Source organism: Myxine glutinosa, chromosome 5, assembly GCF_964187855.1.
Source record: "Myxine glutinosa chromosome 5, kmMyxGlut1.1, whole genome shotgun sequence".
NCBI lineage: Eukaryota > Metazoa > Chordata > Myxini > Myxiniformes > Myxinidae > Myxine > Myxine glutinosa.
Genome location: NC_136265.1, coordinates 167776076 through 167790921, shown reverse-complemented (window position 1 = coordinate 167790921; position 14846 = coordinate 167776076). Strand labels below are relative to the sequence as shown.

At 43.8% G+C, this 14846-nt stretch overlaps 2 protein-coding genes across 9 annotated transcripts in view; one reads left to right on the top strand and one right to left on the bottom strand.

Annotated features, from left to right (window-relative positions):
• LOC144892419 (uncharacterized) overlaps positions 1-14846 on the bottom strand; it is a 748105-nt gene that overhangs the window by 281603 nt on the left and 451656 nt on the right. The window lies entirely within an intron of this gene.
• Positions 1-14846, top strand: part of LOC137426758 (uncharacterized) — a 72862-nt gene that overhangs the window by 44694 nt on the left and 13322 nt on the right. For 3 of the 8 annotated variants that reach the window (XM_078779050.1, XM_078779047.1, XM_078779051.1), the window contains exons 2-5: positions 1590-2034; positions 2685-2885; positions 7255-7311; positions 8046-8102. In XM_078779050.1, the coding sequence (XP_078635176.1) occupies positions 1593-2034; positions 2685-2885; positions 7255-7311; positions 8046-8102 (757 nt within the window). In that variant the 5' untranslated portion in view covers positions 1590-1592. Of the gene's footprint in view, positions 1-1589; positions 2035-2684; positions 2886-7254; positions 7312-8042; positions 8103-8554; positions 8640-10127; positions 10849-14846 lie in introns of those variants that run through there. The other 5 variants (XM_078779048.1, XM_078779046.1, XM_078779049.1 and 2 more) reach the window with 3 other exon arrangements.

Genomic DNA, 14846 nt, shown 5'->3' with positions numbered 1-14846 from the left:
ACGGCCGGCTTAAACACCGCCGAAAGACCACGGTGTACCAACTTACGATGCAGAACATCTTGCACTTAATATGATGACAACAGGTGCCATCCTCTGACGTACCATTACAGGTACAGGTACAGTACACGTGAGCACAGAGCAAAAGTTCACTGAAACCGAGATTAAGAAAAAAGAAAAAACAACTCGTGGTCCGTGCTCGATATCCGAGTTTCAATCTTTTCAAACACATGATGCTCTCGGTCACGGTATCTCCTGCGAGCTGCTTCTCCTTCAACCACACAAACAACAACTTCTCCATATCTTCATGGATAGAGGTCCGGAGCTTTGAAATAATCGTAACGCCCTTGGCTGGCGTTATAGCCTTTATGGACTCCTTCTGCTTCAAAATCGTACATATCGTAGAAGGAGTACGATCGTACTGCCTCGCCAAGTCGACAACACGCACACCTCACCTGGCATGCTCTTCTCCTCTGCTTAATAAAACCAGTTTATTTCTTTACATTCTCTTGTATTATGTACAGTATATACGAGGTCGTGCTTGTTTATACATTATTTGTTATTTATAAAGTACATTTTTGTTATTTAAAAGCACCTAACAAAAAAAATTGGTGTTTTTTTTTTGAGGCTGGAACGGATTAATAGCATTTCAATGCATTTGAATGGGAAAATTTGCTTTGACTTACGAGCGATTTGGCTTACGAGCTCCGTCACGGAACGGATTAAACTCGTAAGCCGAGGTACCACTGTATATATATATATATATATATGTATATATATATTTTTTTCAACTGTGCCAGTTTGAGAGTCAAACAAAATTGAACATCATTCCAAACAGCAAACTTGCTGTTTTTAAGAATGTCATGAAGGACACAAACAAGAGGCACGAAGAAAGTGTAACGTGTTGAACAAGGTGGTGTAAAAGACATTGTGTTCTATGAACTTTCAATTGCTTGACTGTACACTTGCAAATGTACAAATGGCAGTCAATTGGGTACACTTGCCCACCGCCCCTCCTGATACCCATATCCCAAATCCCTCGACCCCCCCCCCCCCCCCCCCCCACCGCAACCCCTTCCTCCAGGATGACGGTCTGATAACCGAAACAGAGGCTTCACTTTGCCTGCCATAGTGGGTTGAATATTCTTGGAAACTGTCAGCTGTTAAAACCTGTATTCATCCTGATAGTCTTTCTTTTGTAACACACTCCAGAAAGCTTAAAGTGTTATGGACAAAAGAGAAACAAATTACAAAATAAAAGCAAACAATTAATGTGGGAAACTTATTTTCATTTGACATGCTCACGCTATCGAGGATGGATAAGCTACGCATTAATTACTGGTCTTGCTTTGTGTTAGCACCTCCATACAATCACAACAAATAGATCTTTCACTCGGTATTTGGCAACAAGGTTTGTACTGACTGCTCTGTGATGTTTTCTGATATCTCAGTGAGACATTTGGTTGGTACAAGCAAATTAAGATTTGATGAATGCAGTGCAGAGCATGATGTGAGATGAAGCTTTTGCAATGCAGTTTGTGCAACAACAGACAAGAGTAGTGGTGTAATTGAACGTGTTATTTCCTCGGCAGATCATGGACGAAGAAAATACCTTTCCAGCCTGGCTGCAAGCGCGAGGCCTGAAAAGGGAGACTGCTCAGGCGGTGGTAACCGAGCTGGACATACAAAGCAAAGGATTATTCATCGCCTGTGCTGAGTCACCGACCATGAGAACGGAACTATTCTCACTAGCTAAGCAGAGGCTTCCTTTTTCGATGTATGCTGAGCTCACATTTTTCTTGGAATCGCTCTGGAAACTGCAGAGCGTGGGAAGGCCCATGTTGGTGGAAGTTCTGTACTCGATGCTGAACGCCATCAGCCTGGAGCTCACCAGCTGTGCCAAAAAGTTGATCTCCCTGGACGCCGTGGACAGGTCACACGGAGGACGTCGCATCGAGCTGGGAGAGGAGGGAATCAGGATCATGGACGTCTGCAGCCTTAACCAGCAAAGGGATGAAATGAACTCACCGCCATCTGGTACGTGATGGTATCATAAGAGGGATTTGCAGGTTCCGGCACGTGGCAATATGAAGGGCCACTTCACACGGAGCTTTGGGTGTGTTGAATCCTGCAGCACAAACCTTTTCCATCAATGTTACCTGCCGTTGCAAACGTTTACAAACCCTCCGCCGATTTCTTTTCGTATGTGATATTGTAATTGGCTCAGTCCGTTCGTCACTCTTTCTCCTTTTAAACGGTTGTGCAGAAATTCACCAAACTTCGTGATCACCACATGGAAAGAAGGTGCAAGAACAGGGTCATTTCTGGCACCTCCCCTTGAGGTGGGGTCAATAGGCCAAATACCGAAAAATACAATTAGTTTATCAACTTTTAATGACACCTTGTTTTGCAATCAATATCGGGAGAGGCGTGAAATGTATAACAATTTTTTGGATTTGACTCCCGGTTCATTCCCCATCGGTGGGGTCACGGGTCAAAACGGGGAAAGTATTTTTTACTCCAAATTTGATATTGGATCCATCCTGGTGGAACTTTTTGCCATCTTTCATCTTTGCTATAGGTGGGAACCATTGGGATATGTGATGGTGTGACATCGACTTCGCTCTAGTTTTCTGCTGTTAGTCTGATAGCAAGTCATATTATCTGTCCACTTGTTGTTGTGGCAGCATTCGATGACTGTGGTGAGGAAACCGCTGCTGCTTTCCTGGCAAGCGACGTGTACGCAGAGATGGAAGAAAGTGTCCATCTACACTCGCACCCTGCAGAATGTTACGTATCGCCGCAAACGGTGGAGGGGGTTCAACAGAATGATGATTATGACGACTATGGTGATGACAAAGTCCTTGAGACATCCCTTCCTGAAATGGGTACGGAACTACACTGCATAGTAGTACAACAACAACAACAACATGCATTTTAAGGCCATTTTCCCTGCTAGAGCGGGGGTTAGCCTTGCGGTCACCATGACAATCTTCTCCATCTTGCCCTATTTTCTGCATCTCCTTGTTACCCCCCTTGCCCGCATTTCTTCTTCCACCATCTTTAGCCAAGTCTTTCTCGGTCTTCCCCGTCCTCTACTTCCTTCTACATTCATTTCCATCACTCTTCTCAACCAGTCACTTTCATCCTTCCTCAACACATGACCAAACCAGCTCAACCTGTTCCTCTTCACAGCATCAATCACAGGCTCTATTCCCATCATCTTTCGCAATTCATCATTTGTCTTCCTCTCTCTCAACGATACTCCGCACATACATCGAACCATTCGCATTTCCACCCTTTCCAACATTCGTTGCTGCTCTACGTTCATTACCCATGTCTCGCTCCCGTAAATCATAACACTTCTCACACATGCAGCATACACCTTTCCCTTCAGCTTCAACGACACTCCCCTCCTCATCAGCATGCCACTCAGTTCCTGAAACGTCTTCCATGCACATCTCACTCGAGCAACCGTTGCCGAGTCTGATCCACCTTCTCCATTCAGCATGTCTCCGAGGTAGCAAAATGTTTTCACACCTTCCCGCTTCACGCCGTCTCCAAGATCCACTCAACATTTCCTCCATCTGCAGCTCCCTCTGTGCACACCTTACATTTGAATGTCGCTGCCACACTGGTTAATGACCCTCTCAGACCACTACATTTTTGATGAACCCACTCAGCGCACATTGTACATTGAATGGAGTTCACTCCGACACCCTTCCTGGACACAGCACAGGGCCACTTCCCAGTTCTTTCCACCTCACCACATGCTTTACCACTTGCCATCACCTTCGTCTTTCCGATATTCACCTTCAGACCTTTTGTCTCCATACATTCCTTCCACTTGTTTATCTTTTCCTACAGTCCATCCATACTTTCCGCAATCAACACCAGATCATCTGCATACAACAACTCCCACGGTAAACCCTCCTTTACGTTCTGAGCCAGCACCTCCATCACAGCTACAAATAGTAGTGGACTTAGTACCGACCCCTGATGCACTCCCACCTTCACCTCAAACTCACCACTGTTCCTCTCCTTCGTCCTTACAGCTGTGCACGCTCTTTTGTACATTGCCATCACTACTCTGATCAACCATTCCTCCACTCCTAACTTCCTCAATGCCCGTGTCGATACTTTGCGTGGAACCCGATCGAATGCTTTCTCCAGATCAACAAACCCAAGAAACAACTTCTTCCTCTTCTCCATGTACTTCTGCAACTGCCTCACAATAAAAAGGGTGTCTGTCGTTCCTCTTCCTGGCATAAATCCAAACTGCATTTCGTCGATCTTCACTTTCTTCCTTATCCTCCTCTCCAACACCCTTTCCAATACCTTCATTCCATGCTCCAATAACTTTATCGCTCGGTACGAGCCACACTCCAGAGGGTCACCTTTCCCCTTGTATAGAGGGATGAGGGTACTCAGTTCCCAATCCACTGGAATGCGGCCTTCTTTCACCACCAGATTACAGATCTCTGTCATTCTCTTCACACCCCAACTTCCTGCTGCCTTCAACATATCTCCCACAACTCCCGTCGGCCCTCCCACTTTTCTACCCTTCATTGCTTTTATCGCTTCCTCTACTTCCTTCTCAGTTATCTTCTCTGCCGGTCCTAAAACTGGGTTACTCTCTATGTTGCCATCCCATTCATTCTCTGTATTCAACAGCATTTCCATATATCTTTTCCATCTTCCTTTAATTCCATCTGGGTCGACAACGATTTGTCCCACTTCATCCTTCAAGCAACTCACCCCCATCACATCACACCTCTCTTTCGCTATCTGCTTTGCAATCCTGAATACTGCTTTCTGACCATCTTCCGAATCCAAGCGTTCTCCGAACATTTTCCGACATGCCTCCTGCGCCTTTGCTACCTCTTTCTTTGCAGCCTTCCTGGCTGCCTTATAACTTTCATGCTCTGCTGTTTCTGCTCCCATACCCTTCGCCTTCTGCCACTCCTTGAACTTCTTCCTCTTCTCGTCAATCCTCTTTCCAACTTCATCATCCCACCACCATGTTTCCGAGTACCTTGGTGGTCCTTTTGTCCATCCACATACCTCACCAACGGCTCCCAACAGACTATCTTTCATTGACATCCAACCACTTTCAAGCTCAACCACATCATCCTCGACCCTACTCAGCCTCTCTTTTAATTCCTCCCTTACTGTCACCTCTTTCAACCTCCACACCTTCATTCTCGGTTGGTACTTCACCCACCGAGCTCTCCTCGCACCTTTCACCCTCGCAGACAACCAAGTGGTGCTGTGAAACAGCCTCCTCCCCCGGGATCACCTTTGTGTCCCGGAGGTGCCCCCTATCTCGTCTACGCACCATCAGGTAGTCAACGGTTGTCGTCGACCCACCTGACGTGTATGTAACAAGCTTATTATCCTCTTTCTGGAACTGAGTATTACAAATCAACAAATCAGCTCCATCAGCAAACTCCAAAATCCTTTCACCTTCTCCATTTCTCACACCATATCCGTAACCCCCATGAACTCCGTCAAAACCATCCATACTCCTTCCCACATGTCCATTTAGGTCTCCTCCTACCACAACAACTTCCTCATCTTTCACGTTTTCCATCAGCTTCTCTGTCGCACACCAGAACTTGTCCTTCTCTTCATCGCTTCGACCAACTTGCGGAGCATATCCCGAGATGACGTTCACCAAGAGCTTTCCAATCATCATTTTCACCATCATCAACCTATCACTCACTCTAGTCACACTCACCACACTGTCTACAAACTCCTCAGAAAACAGGACACCAACACCATTCACGCCCTCTAGGCACCCTTGCCACCAAACTTGTATTTCTGTCCCTGCCTACCCTTCACCATTCTCACACCACTTCCCTTCCATCTCGTCTCTTGCACACAACATATGTCCACTCTTCTTCTGACCAATACTTCCACCACTTCTCCTGATCTCCCTGTCATTGTCCCTACATTCCATGTCCCAAACCTCAGAAACCGATCTCCACTTCGGGCTGTACCCTGCCCACATGTAGTTGTAATTGTCATGGTTCTCTTTTTGAGGCAGTTTTTTTTTTTTTTTTGTTGTTTTTTTTTATGGCCGGATGCCCTTCCTGACGCCAACCCTCTTAGTCGCCTCTTACGACACGCAGGGATACGGCGTACCTATTCTTATCCAGGGTACACACTGGGAAACGTTTAAAACATGGAAATTCTGGGGGGTGGGGTGGCGTCAGCATCACGGCTGCGGTTTAAACATATTTAAATAAATATTTAAACAAAACCATGAAAAACAATCTGGGAAAAGTCTCTAAGTGAGAACGTGGATTTGAGAAAGCAGGAGCAGAGGTGAAAGAAAAACGAGATATAGGGGGCGGGACACAAGTCGAGACGAGGAGGCCGCACGAGACACCAGGCCGCACGAGGCGCACGAGGCGCGAACAAAGAAACGACTAATTACACACAAATTTGCAACAACTACAAAACCAAAACCAAATAGAAACACACAATAACACATACACAACAAAATACGCAGCGGAAATTTGACAAAGAAACGAACGGGAAAACACTCAAACTTTGATGCCGTGGAGAGATCGAAGCAAGCCCCATCGCTCGAGGGACCGGAAGTCTCCTATCAAGTTTTGTTCAACACAGTAAAAACCGTTGGCGATTCCCTGTTCAGTACATGGGAGCAAAACGCGACCACGAGCTTTTACTGAGAACACCAAAATTGTATCGCATCAGATTTATCCTGTGTTTTAGATGCTCACCTTCATGATTTTACTTTTCATATTCACTTATTTGCAACTATCCACGTAACCAGCCAGTTGAGACCAGGCACAACAAAATTGCCTTTCTTGGTGCCAGGTGTTCCAGGCACATCTGCATTGCACACTTTGGTATAAGTACAAGCAAGTAACAGATGCCAAATCTTTGGAAAGTTTTTGAAACTTCATTACTTTCATTTTACGGTGTAGCCCTCTTGTATAAATCGCTTTCCTCAATCTAGAATAACACCTCGTAGCTTAATGTTGGAACCAACGTGACTATTATCCTGATCAAAGACAGTTGCTAAAACTATACTAAGTGTCAGGTATGACTGTATGCAGGATGCTGATCAAACACCTGGGGTGGGGTTGGCGGGGGGGGGGGGGGGGGGGGGGAGAGGGGTTATTAGTACCAAACCCTGTGTACCCGTACTTCAAAGAGTAGGGTTTTCCACTCTATCCGTGGTTACTTGGCTACAGACTAAAGCTGCCTTTCGTGTCACAACAGCTCTGGATGGAGATATGCTTGTTGAAAATACAAGTTTTGACGGATCTAATCTCCCAGGTAAGATCACATCGCCGTGAATCTTAAACATGTTGCCATGATTGCAATGTGCATGCAGTTTGTACAAATATGATCATTTAGGCCTTTGAGTTATTGTAACTAACTTGTGTTTGAATTACTTTTGTTTGAGAATCTTACCGTTTTACAAGCTCAATGGTGCACACATGAATGAATGAATGAATGATCGTTTTAAGGCCATTTTCCCCACTAGAGCAGGGGTTAGCCTTGCGGCCCCACGACAATCATGGTTCGCTGTTTGAGGCAATGTTTTTATGGCCGGATGCCCTTCCTGACGCCAACCCTTGGTCGCCTCTTACGATGCGCAGGGATACGGTGTACCTATTCTAAACCGGGGTACACACCATGATCATTCATCCCAGCAAGCTGGTACTCAATTTGCCGACCTCGGAAGGATGACAGGCTGAGTCAACCCCCCTGGCGTTAATTCAGCGATCGACTGGGATTCGAACACAGGATCCTCGGATCCCAAGCTGGCACCCTAACCGCTAAGCCAACACTAGGGATAATGGTGCACACATATTGTGTTTTATTTCATTTCTTTCATTGCCTCAGATGAACTGTCTTCACGTTCTCACTCCTCACATGATTATAATTTGAAATTTATTTTTGAGCTTTCGATGCAATGCTTTTTTCTTTTCTTTTTTTTCTTTCAGGCTCGTCCTTCAAAGAGGTTTTTTTTGTTAACCCTGGTAAATGTTTCTGACTTTCAGCAGTCTTGGATGAAGATCTGGAGGTTCCGTCTGATTGCATTAATGAGTCTGTTCTGCATGGTAAGGCCGAGGCATGAACATTCTTGCAAAGTACGCAATTTAATGGACTCACGGACTGATGTTTATGGACAACACCTGCCATCTGTCTCTTTTAAAGTATTCTTCTCCTGAGGAGGACATACGTTTTTCTAGCATGTCCTCCATGTTGGTTTCTCACCGATCTGCCTTCATACATGGAATTATTTTCAGCACATCTTCAGTTTCTGGGTGAGATGTAAGATTGGTGTTTATTTAATGAGATGCCTTGCTTAATTAAGAGCTAGCGCACAGATATTGTATTGTATGTAAACTGTCTATAATGCAGTGGATGCGTATATGGTGGAAATAGCACCACCTTGGATGCTAGGCGGTATTACAAACCATCTTCCTCTGTACCTCCACCATTGATGGTGGTTGGACGTTATGTTTTCACCCCTGTCTATCTGTTTGTTTGTCGGTCTGTCTGTGAGCAGGATATCTCAAGAAGTTGTGGATGGATTCGGACGAAACTTGGTGGACACGTCGGTTGTGGGACAAGGACAAATTGATTCGATTTTGGTGAAAATCCAAATCCAGATACGACAATTTTTCAGTGATTCTTCACCGTTGAGAGATAGGGCCCAAAACAATATATGACACAATATCTCAAAAAGTTGTGGACGGATTCAGACAAAACTTGGTGTACAGGTTGTGGATGTGACAAGAAAGAATTGATTCGATTTCATTGAAGATCTTAATCTGGATATGATAATTTAACTTGTTAAGTGATTCTTCATCATTGAGAGATGGGACCAAAAGTGATGTGCTGTATAGCATATTTCAAAAAGTTGTGGCCTAGTTATGACAAAATTTGGTAGGTGAGTTCGTTAGGTGACCACAACAAGCCAATTAGATTTTAGTTCGGGTCCGAATCCAGATCCAGCCAATCAGTGGGATCCAAACCAACCATAAACTGTTCAGTCTAGCAGAGGTATGCGCTCTACAGAGTGCCATTCTAGTCTTCATAATAAATTGATTAATATGATTTTATGGAATATGATACGATAAAATGTCTTTCAAAAATGACAAATTATGAAGTGTATTTCCAGGTCTGGTGTTGGTGTTAGCTTAGCCTGGTGTTGAAGAAGAATTATGAAGCCTGGTGTTGGCTTAGCGGTTAGGGTGCCGGCTTGGGATCCTAGGATCCTGGGTTTGAATCCCGGAAATTAACACGAGGGCCGAGGGGGGTTGACTCAGCCTGTCATCCTTCCGAGGTCGGCAAATTGAGTACCAGCTTGCTGGGATGAATGATCCCGGTATGTACCCTGGTTTAGAATAGGTACACCGTATCCCTGCGCATCGTAAGAGGCGACTAAGGGTTGGCGTCAGGAAGGGCATCCGGCCATAAAAACATTGCCTCAAACAGGGAACCATGATTGTCATGGGGCCCGCAAGGCTAACCCCCGCTCTAGCGGGGAAAATGGCCTTAAAACGATCATTCATTCATTTCATTCATTTCCAGGAATGTGCCGCTGCATATAGCCCACTGAAGTTGGGATGAGAAGGGTGCTCCCACCCGGGAAGTGGGAATGCCGCTGGTGCATCTAATTATTTTCATGTCACATATCCCATTAATGGAACTGAGTTTTTCCAGGTCAGGCCAATGGATGTCTTGTCAGAAGCATTTTATATATTTGTGGAACATTTGCTTTACTTGTTTATTCATTAGGGATAAATTAGCCATTTATGAGGCCCATGTGGTTGTAAAAGGTTGGTGGCGTTCCCACACAAGTCTTCTCGCTAAGGTAGTTGGCGTTGTCACACAAGACTTCTGCATGCACACATTCAGTTTGTTGAGGAATGTGAAAAGCACACAGAAGTTCACATACGCAACCTCTCCACAAAGTTTGGTCCATATCTATCCACAACTTTTTGAGATATCCTGCTATATATCATTTTTGGCCCTATCTACCAACAGTGAAGAATCACTTTTTAAAAATTATACTAACCAGATCCGGATCCAGATCTTCACCAAAATGTAATCGTTTCGTCCTTGTCTCTCCTCAGGGAAAGACACATGAAAGCCCGCTTGGAGTTTGCAAAAAAGCACCGAAAGGACTCTCAGACTGAGAAACAAGATTATGTGGTCTGATGCAACCAAAATTGAACTGTTTGGCTTCCGTCTGGCCACTCTGCCATAAAGTCCAGATCGGTGGAGTGTTTCAGTGATGGTTGTCCTTCTGGAAGTTTCTCCCATCTCCACACAGGATCTCTGGCGCTCAGCCAGAGTGACCATCAGGCTCTCGGTCACCTCTCGTACCAAGGCCCTTCTCCCCCGATTGCACAGTTTGGCCGGGCGGCCAGCTCTAGGAAGAGTCCTGGTTGTTCCAAACTTCTTCCATTTAAGAATTATGGAGGCCACTGTGCTCTTGGGAACCTTCAGTGCAGCAGAATTTTTTTTTTTAGGCTTCCCCAGATCTGTGCCTTGACACAATCCTGTCTCTGAGCTCTGCAGGCAGTTCCTTCGACCTCATGGCTTGGTTTTTGCTCTGATATGCATTGTCAGCTGTGAGACCTTGTATAGACAGGTGTGTGCCTTTCCAAATCATGTCCAATCAATTGAATTTACCACAGGTGGACTCAAATCAAGGTGCAGAAACATCTCAAAGATGATCAAGAGAAATGGGAGGCACCTGAGCTAAATTTCAAGTGTCATAGCAAAGGGTATGAATACTTATGTCAATGTGATATTTCAGTTTTTTTCTTTTTAATAAATTTGCAAAACTTCCTAAAATCCTGTTTTTTCTTTGTCGCTGTGGGGTATTGAGTGTAGATTGAAGAGGGAAAAAATGAATTTAAACGATTTCAGCATAAGGCTGCAACATAACAAAATGTGAAAAAACGTGAAGGGGTCTGAATACTTTCTGAATGCACTGTGATGTTCTAATACACTGCCCATAAGACTTTTTTTCTCAGGGACTTTTCCATTTGAGCTGTATTCTTTATATCGTCAGACTGTATCATTATTTAGACATAGTCGTAATAAAAAGTTGCAATTAGGTACACTGCACGTGGGGAGAGGGGCGGAGCATGGTTTACGTGTCACCACTCGCGTTTGTAAATGCTATCTCCAAAATGAATAAAATAATGAGGGAACAGAACAAGACCGCCAATGAACGTTAACACAGACTTGCACGGCATGCTGAGCAACAAAGACATTGGAAGGTAATGTGTGCTCAGTAAACATATACAAGAGCAGCTGTAATGAATCCGGATGAAGTATTGGATAATATTGTTGAAGATCATCATTGCGGTGTGAGTCTGATGACATCACCATGCGTGTACTGTTCTGCGAAACATTTCACTAATTGATGAACAGGACAATGGGGCGGTTTACACTGTGTTGCTGCAAGAGAAAAGTTCAATTACCTCTAAAATTTGCCGTACCTGCTCGATTGGAACAACTGCCGGAGTGAGGGTGGAGAGGAGACTGGGGGAAAGGGAGAGAAGACTGGGGGAGGGGGAGAGGAGTGAGGAGGAGTTTTGAAAGGAATGAGGGGAGAGGAGTAAAGCGACCCCCACTCTCCCCCGTGTGTGACCCACTCTCCCCCATTTGTCCGTGTGTGACCCCACTTTTCTCGTACCCACTTTTTGTGATTATCCATGGTATTATTAGCATAAGGCTAGCTTTGCTAGGATGGCTAGAGCACTGTGTGATGTCATGCTGACGTCAGAACCGCATAACTGCGGCTCGCTGTACTGTTGAGATAGGCGTGTCATATCTATGATTATGATGCAAGGATGAACCGATTCTATTTCAGGTCAAAAGGTCAAAGGTAGGTCATGTGACCTTTAATTGACAATCTTTGTAACCACAAACAACTTGTGAACCACAGGGGGCATTTCAACCGAACATGACACATCTATGAACTGCGTCATAAAGATAAACCAATTACATTCTGGGTTCAACAGGTCAAAGGTCATGTGCCCTTTGAGAATAAGTTTGCCGATCATAACTCAACTTAGAAGAATCTGATGTTTTCACTTTTCTACTTCTTTTTTTTTTTTCTTTTTTTTTTTCACACTCTCTCATGTGACCTTTAATTGAGATCAAACGTAATAGTGGGTTGACATTTAATGAAAACATCATAGATGCATATCCATTGACATATGTGAATGGCTCTGGCAAAAGCAGACACTTGGGGCAAAAATCAAAATTGAGATTTTGATATCTGATTCCCCATGCTTTTCACTTTCATTTGATATATACATTATGTTAATTGGATGAAAATTACCGAAGTTATGGTATTTTAATGACAATTATATTTTCGTTTAAACAATGGAGATAATTAGGTTCAAAGTTCACAATACAGTTCACACGGACAAAGAATGTGCACACGTTGAGCTTTTCATTCATACCAAACATGTACAGTGCATTCAGAAAGTATTCAGACCCCTTCACTTTTTTCATATTTTGTTATGTTGCAGCCTTATGCTGAAATCGTTTAAATTCATTTTTTCCCTCATCAATCTACACTCAGTACCCCATAATGACAAAGAGAAAACAGGATTTTAGAAAGTTTTGCAAATTTATGAAAAAGAAAAAACGGAAATATCACATTGACATAAGTATTCATACCCTTTGCTATGACACTATATTTAGCTCAGGTGCCTCCCATTTCTCTTGATCATCTTTGAGATGTTTCTACACCTTGATTGGAGTCCACCTGTGGTAAATTCAATTGATTGGACATTATTTGGACAGGCACACACCTGTCTATATAAGGTCTCACAGCTGACAATGCATATAGAGCAAAAACCAAGCCATGAGGTCGAGGGAACTGCCTGCAGAGCTCAGACAGGATTGTGTCGAGGCACAGATCTGGGGAAGCCTACAAAAACATTTCTGCTGCATTGAAGGTTTCCAAGAGCACAGTGGCCTCCATAATTCTGAAATGGAAGAAGTTTGGAACAACCAGGACTCTTCCTCGAGCTGGCCCCCGGCCAAACTGAGCAATCGGAGGAGAAGGGCCTTGGTAAGAGAGGTTACCAAGAACCCGGTGGTCACTCTGGCTGAGCTCCAGAGATCCTGTGTGGAGATGGGAGAAACTTCCACAAAGACAACCATCACTGCAACACTCCACCGATCTGCGCTTTTTTTTTTCTTTCTTTTTCCTTTTTTGTATACTGAATCGAGGCTCGTGAAAGAGCTAACATTTACTTCACAAACAAATCAACCAGACAAACAAAATATATAAAAGGAGGGAAAGACAAGATGGGGAGAGAAGGGGAAGCACACAAACACAACATTTGAGAGCAGGGAGATGTGTGGGAGGGAGAGGGCTTGGGGGGAGGAGGCGTGGGAAGGGGGTGGGAGAAGTATAAAACACAAGGACTTCCAGGACAGAAGTTGTTATTTCAAAAAAGTGGAATTGGGGTGAAATTAGCGGGGGTAGAAAAGGTCAAGGTTTTGGATGGGGGAAGATAAGAGATGGTGGTGAACAGCTGTTTTAAAGACCTGGAGGGAGGAGTGGGATTGAAGAGAGTGAGGGAGTTTGTTCCAGAGGCGGGAGAAAAGAGGAATGAAGGAGTGAAGGTGAGCAGAGAGTCTTGATTTTGGCAGTTTAGCCATAAGAGGGTTGACCAATTGTTCCAATTGGTTGTTCCAATTGGAAGTTTTTGCAATCCTTCAACCTTGCTTTCGGTGGGAAGGGTGGGGATTTGCGATGGCGCGTCATTGACTCCACTGTCGTTGATTTTGTACAGGTGTCGAAGCTCATTATTTAGGAGCAGAATTTATAGAATTGGATTCGAGCAGGCATTCGAATAACGGGGTTTGACATTGTTTTTTGTTGTTTTTTGTTGTTTTTTTTTGGTTGTTTTTTTTTTGTTCACCTTTCAGAAAGGTTGTTTTTTTTTTTTGTTTTTTTTTTCGAATAACGGGGTATACTGTACCAAAGTGGAAAATGGTTTGACATGCAGTATGTGATGTCTGTGCTCTCGTTTTTGACCAGGCAAGGTATCTCAGTCATTGAACATCCATCTTACATTCTTGCAGGATCTTTCTCTTTGAAAATTTTATACAGGTGTCGAGGCTCATGGAAGTTTCAATTCAATGTTTAAAAATATATATGGAAAGACTGGATTGAGAAAACAAGCTGTTGTGGAAATAATACATTGCCTTGGAATGTTAAATTTAATCAATTTTTATGATTTGTATTTTTGTAATTTGTATTTTCTACGTTATTATGCCTTTCCGACAAAGTCACAGGCATTATTTTTTGGGGTTGTCCGTGCGTCTGTCCATCCAATCGTGATAGGTTTTCGTGACCGCAATAACTTGAAAACAGCTGAAGGGATCCAAGTCAAACTTGGTGCAGTGTGTGTCATATGGTAAAGATGAACTGATTATATTTTGGGGCCGTGAGATCAAAGGTCATAGGTCATGCTAGGTGAAAGTCCTGTTGCCACAATAACTTGTGAACCAGCAATGGGATTTTGACCAAAGTTAGTACAATATACAAGTATTGCATCTATGATGCAAAGATAAACTGATTTGATTTTGGGGTCAAGAGGTCAAAGGTTAGAGTCTGTAATAAGTTTATAACTTGCGAACGGCTGAAGGGATACAAGTCAAACTTGGTATAGGTATGTATAGTGATATAAAGATAAACTAATCAGATTTTGGGGCCAAGAGGTCATTGGTCAAATGTCAGACATCCTGTTACGTAAAAATTATGTTATGGAGGTAACTTGTGAACCAGCAATGGGATTTTAACCAAACTT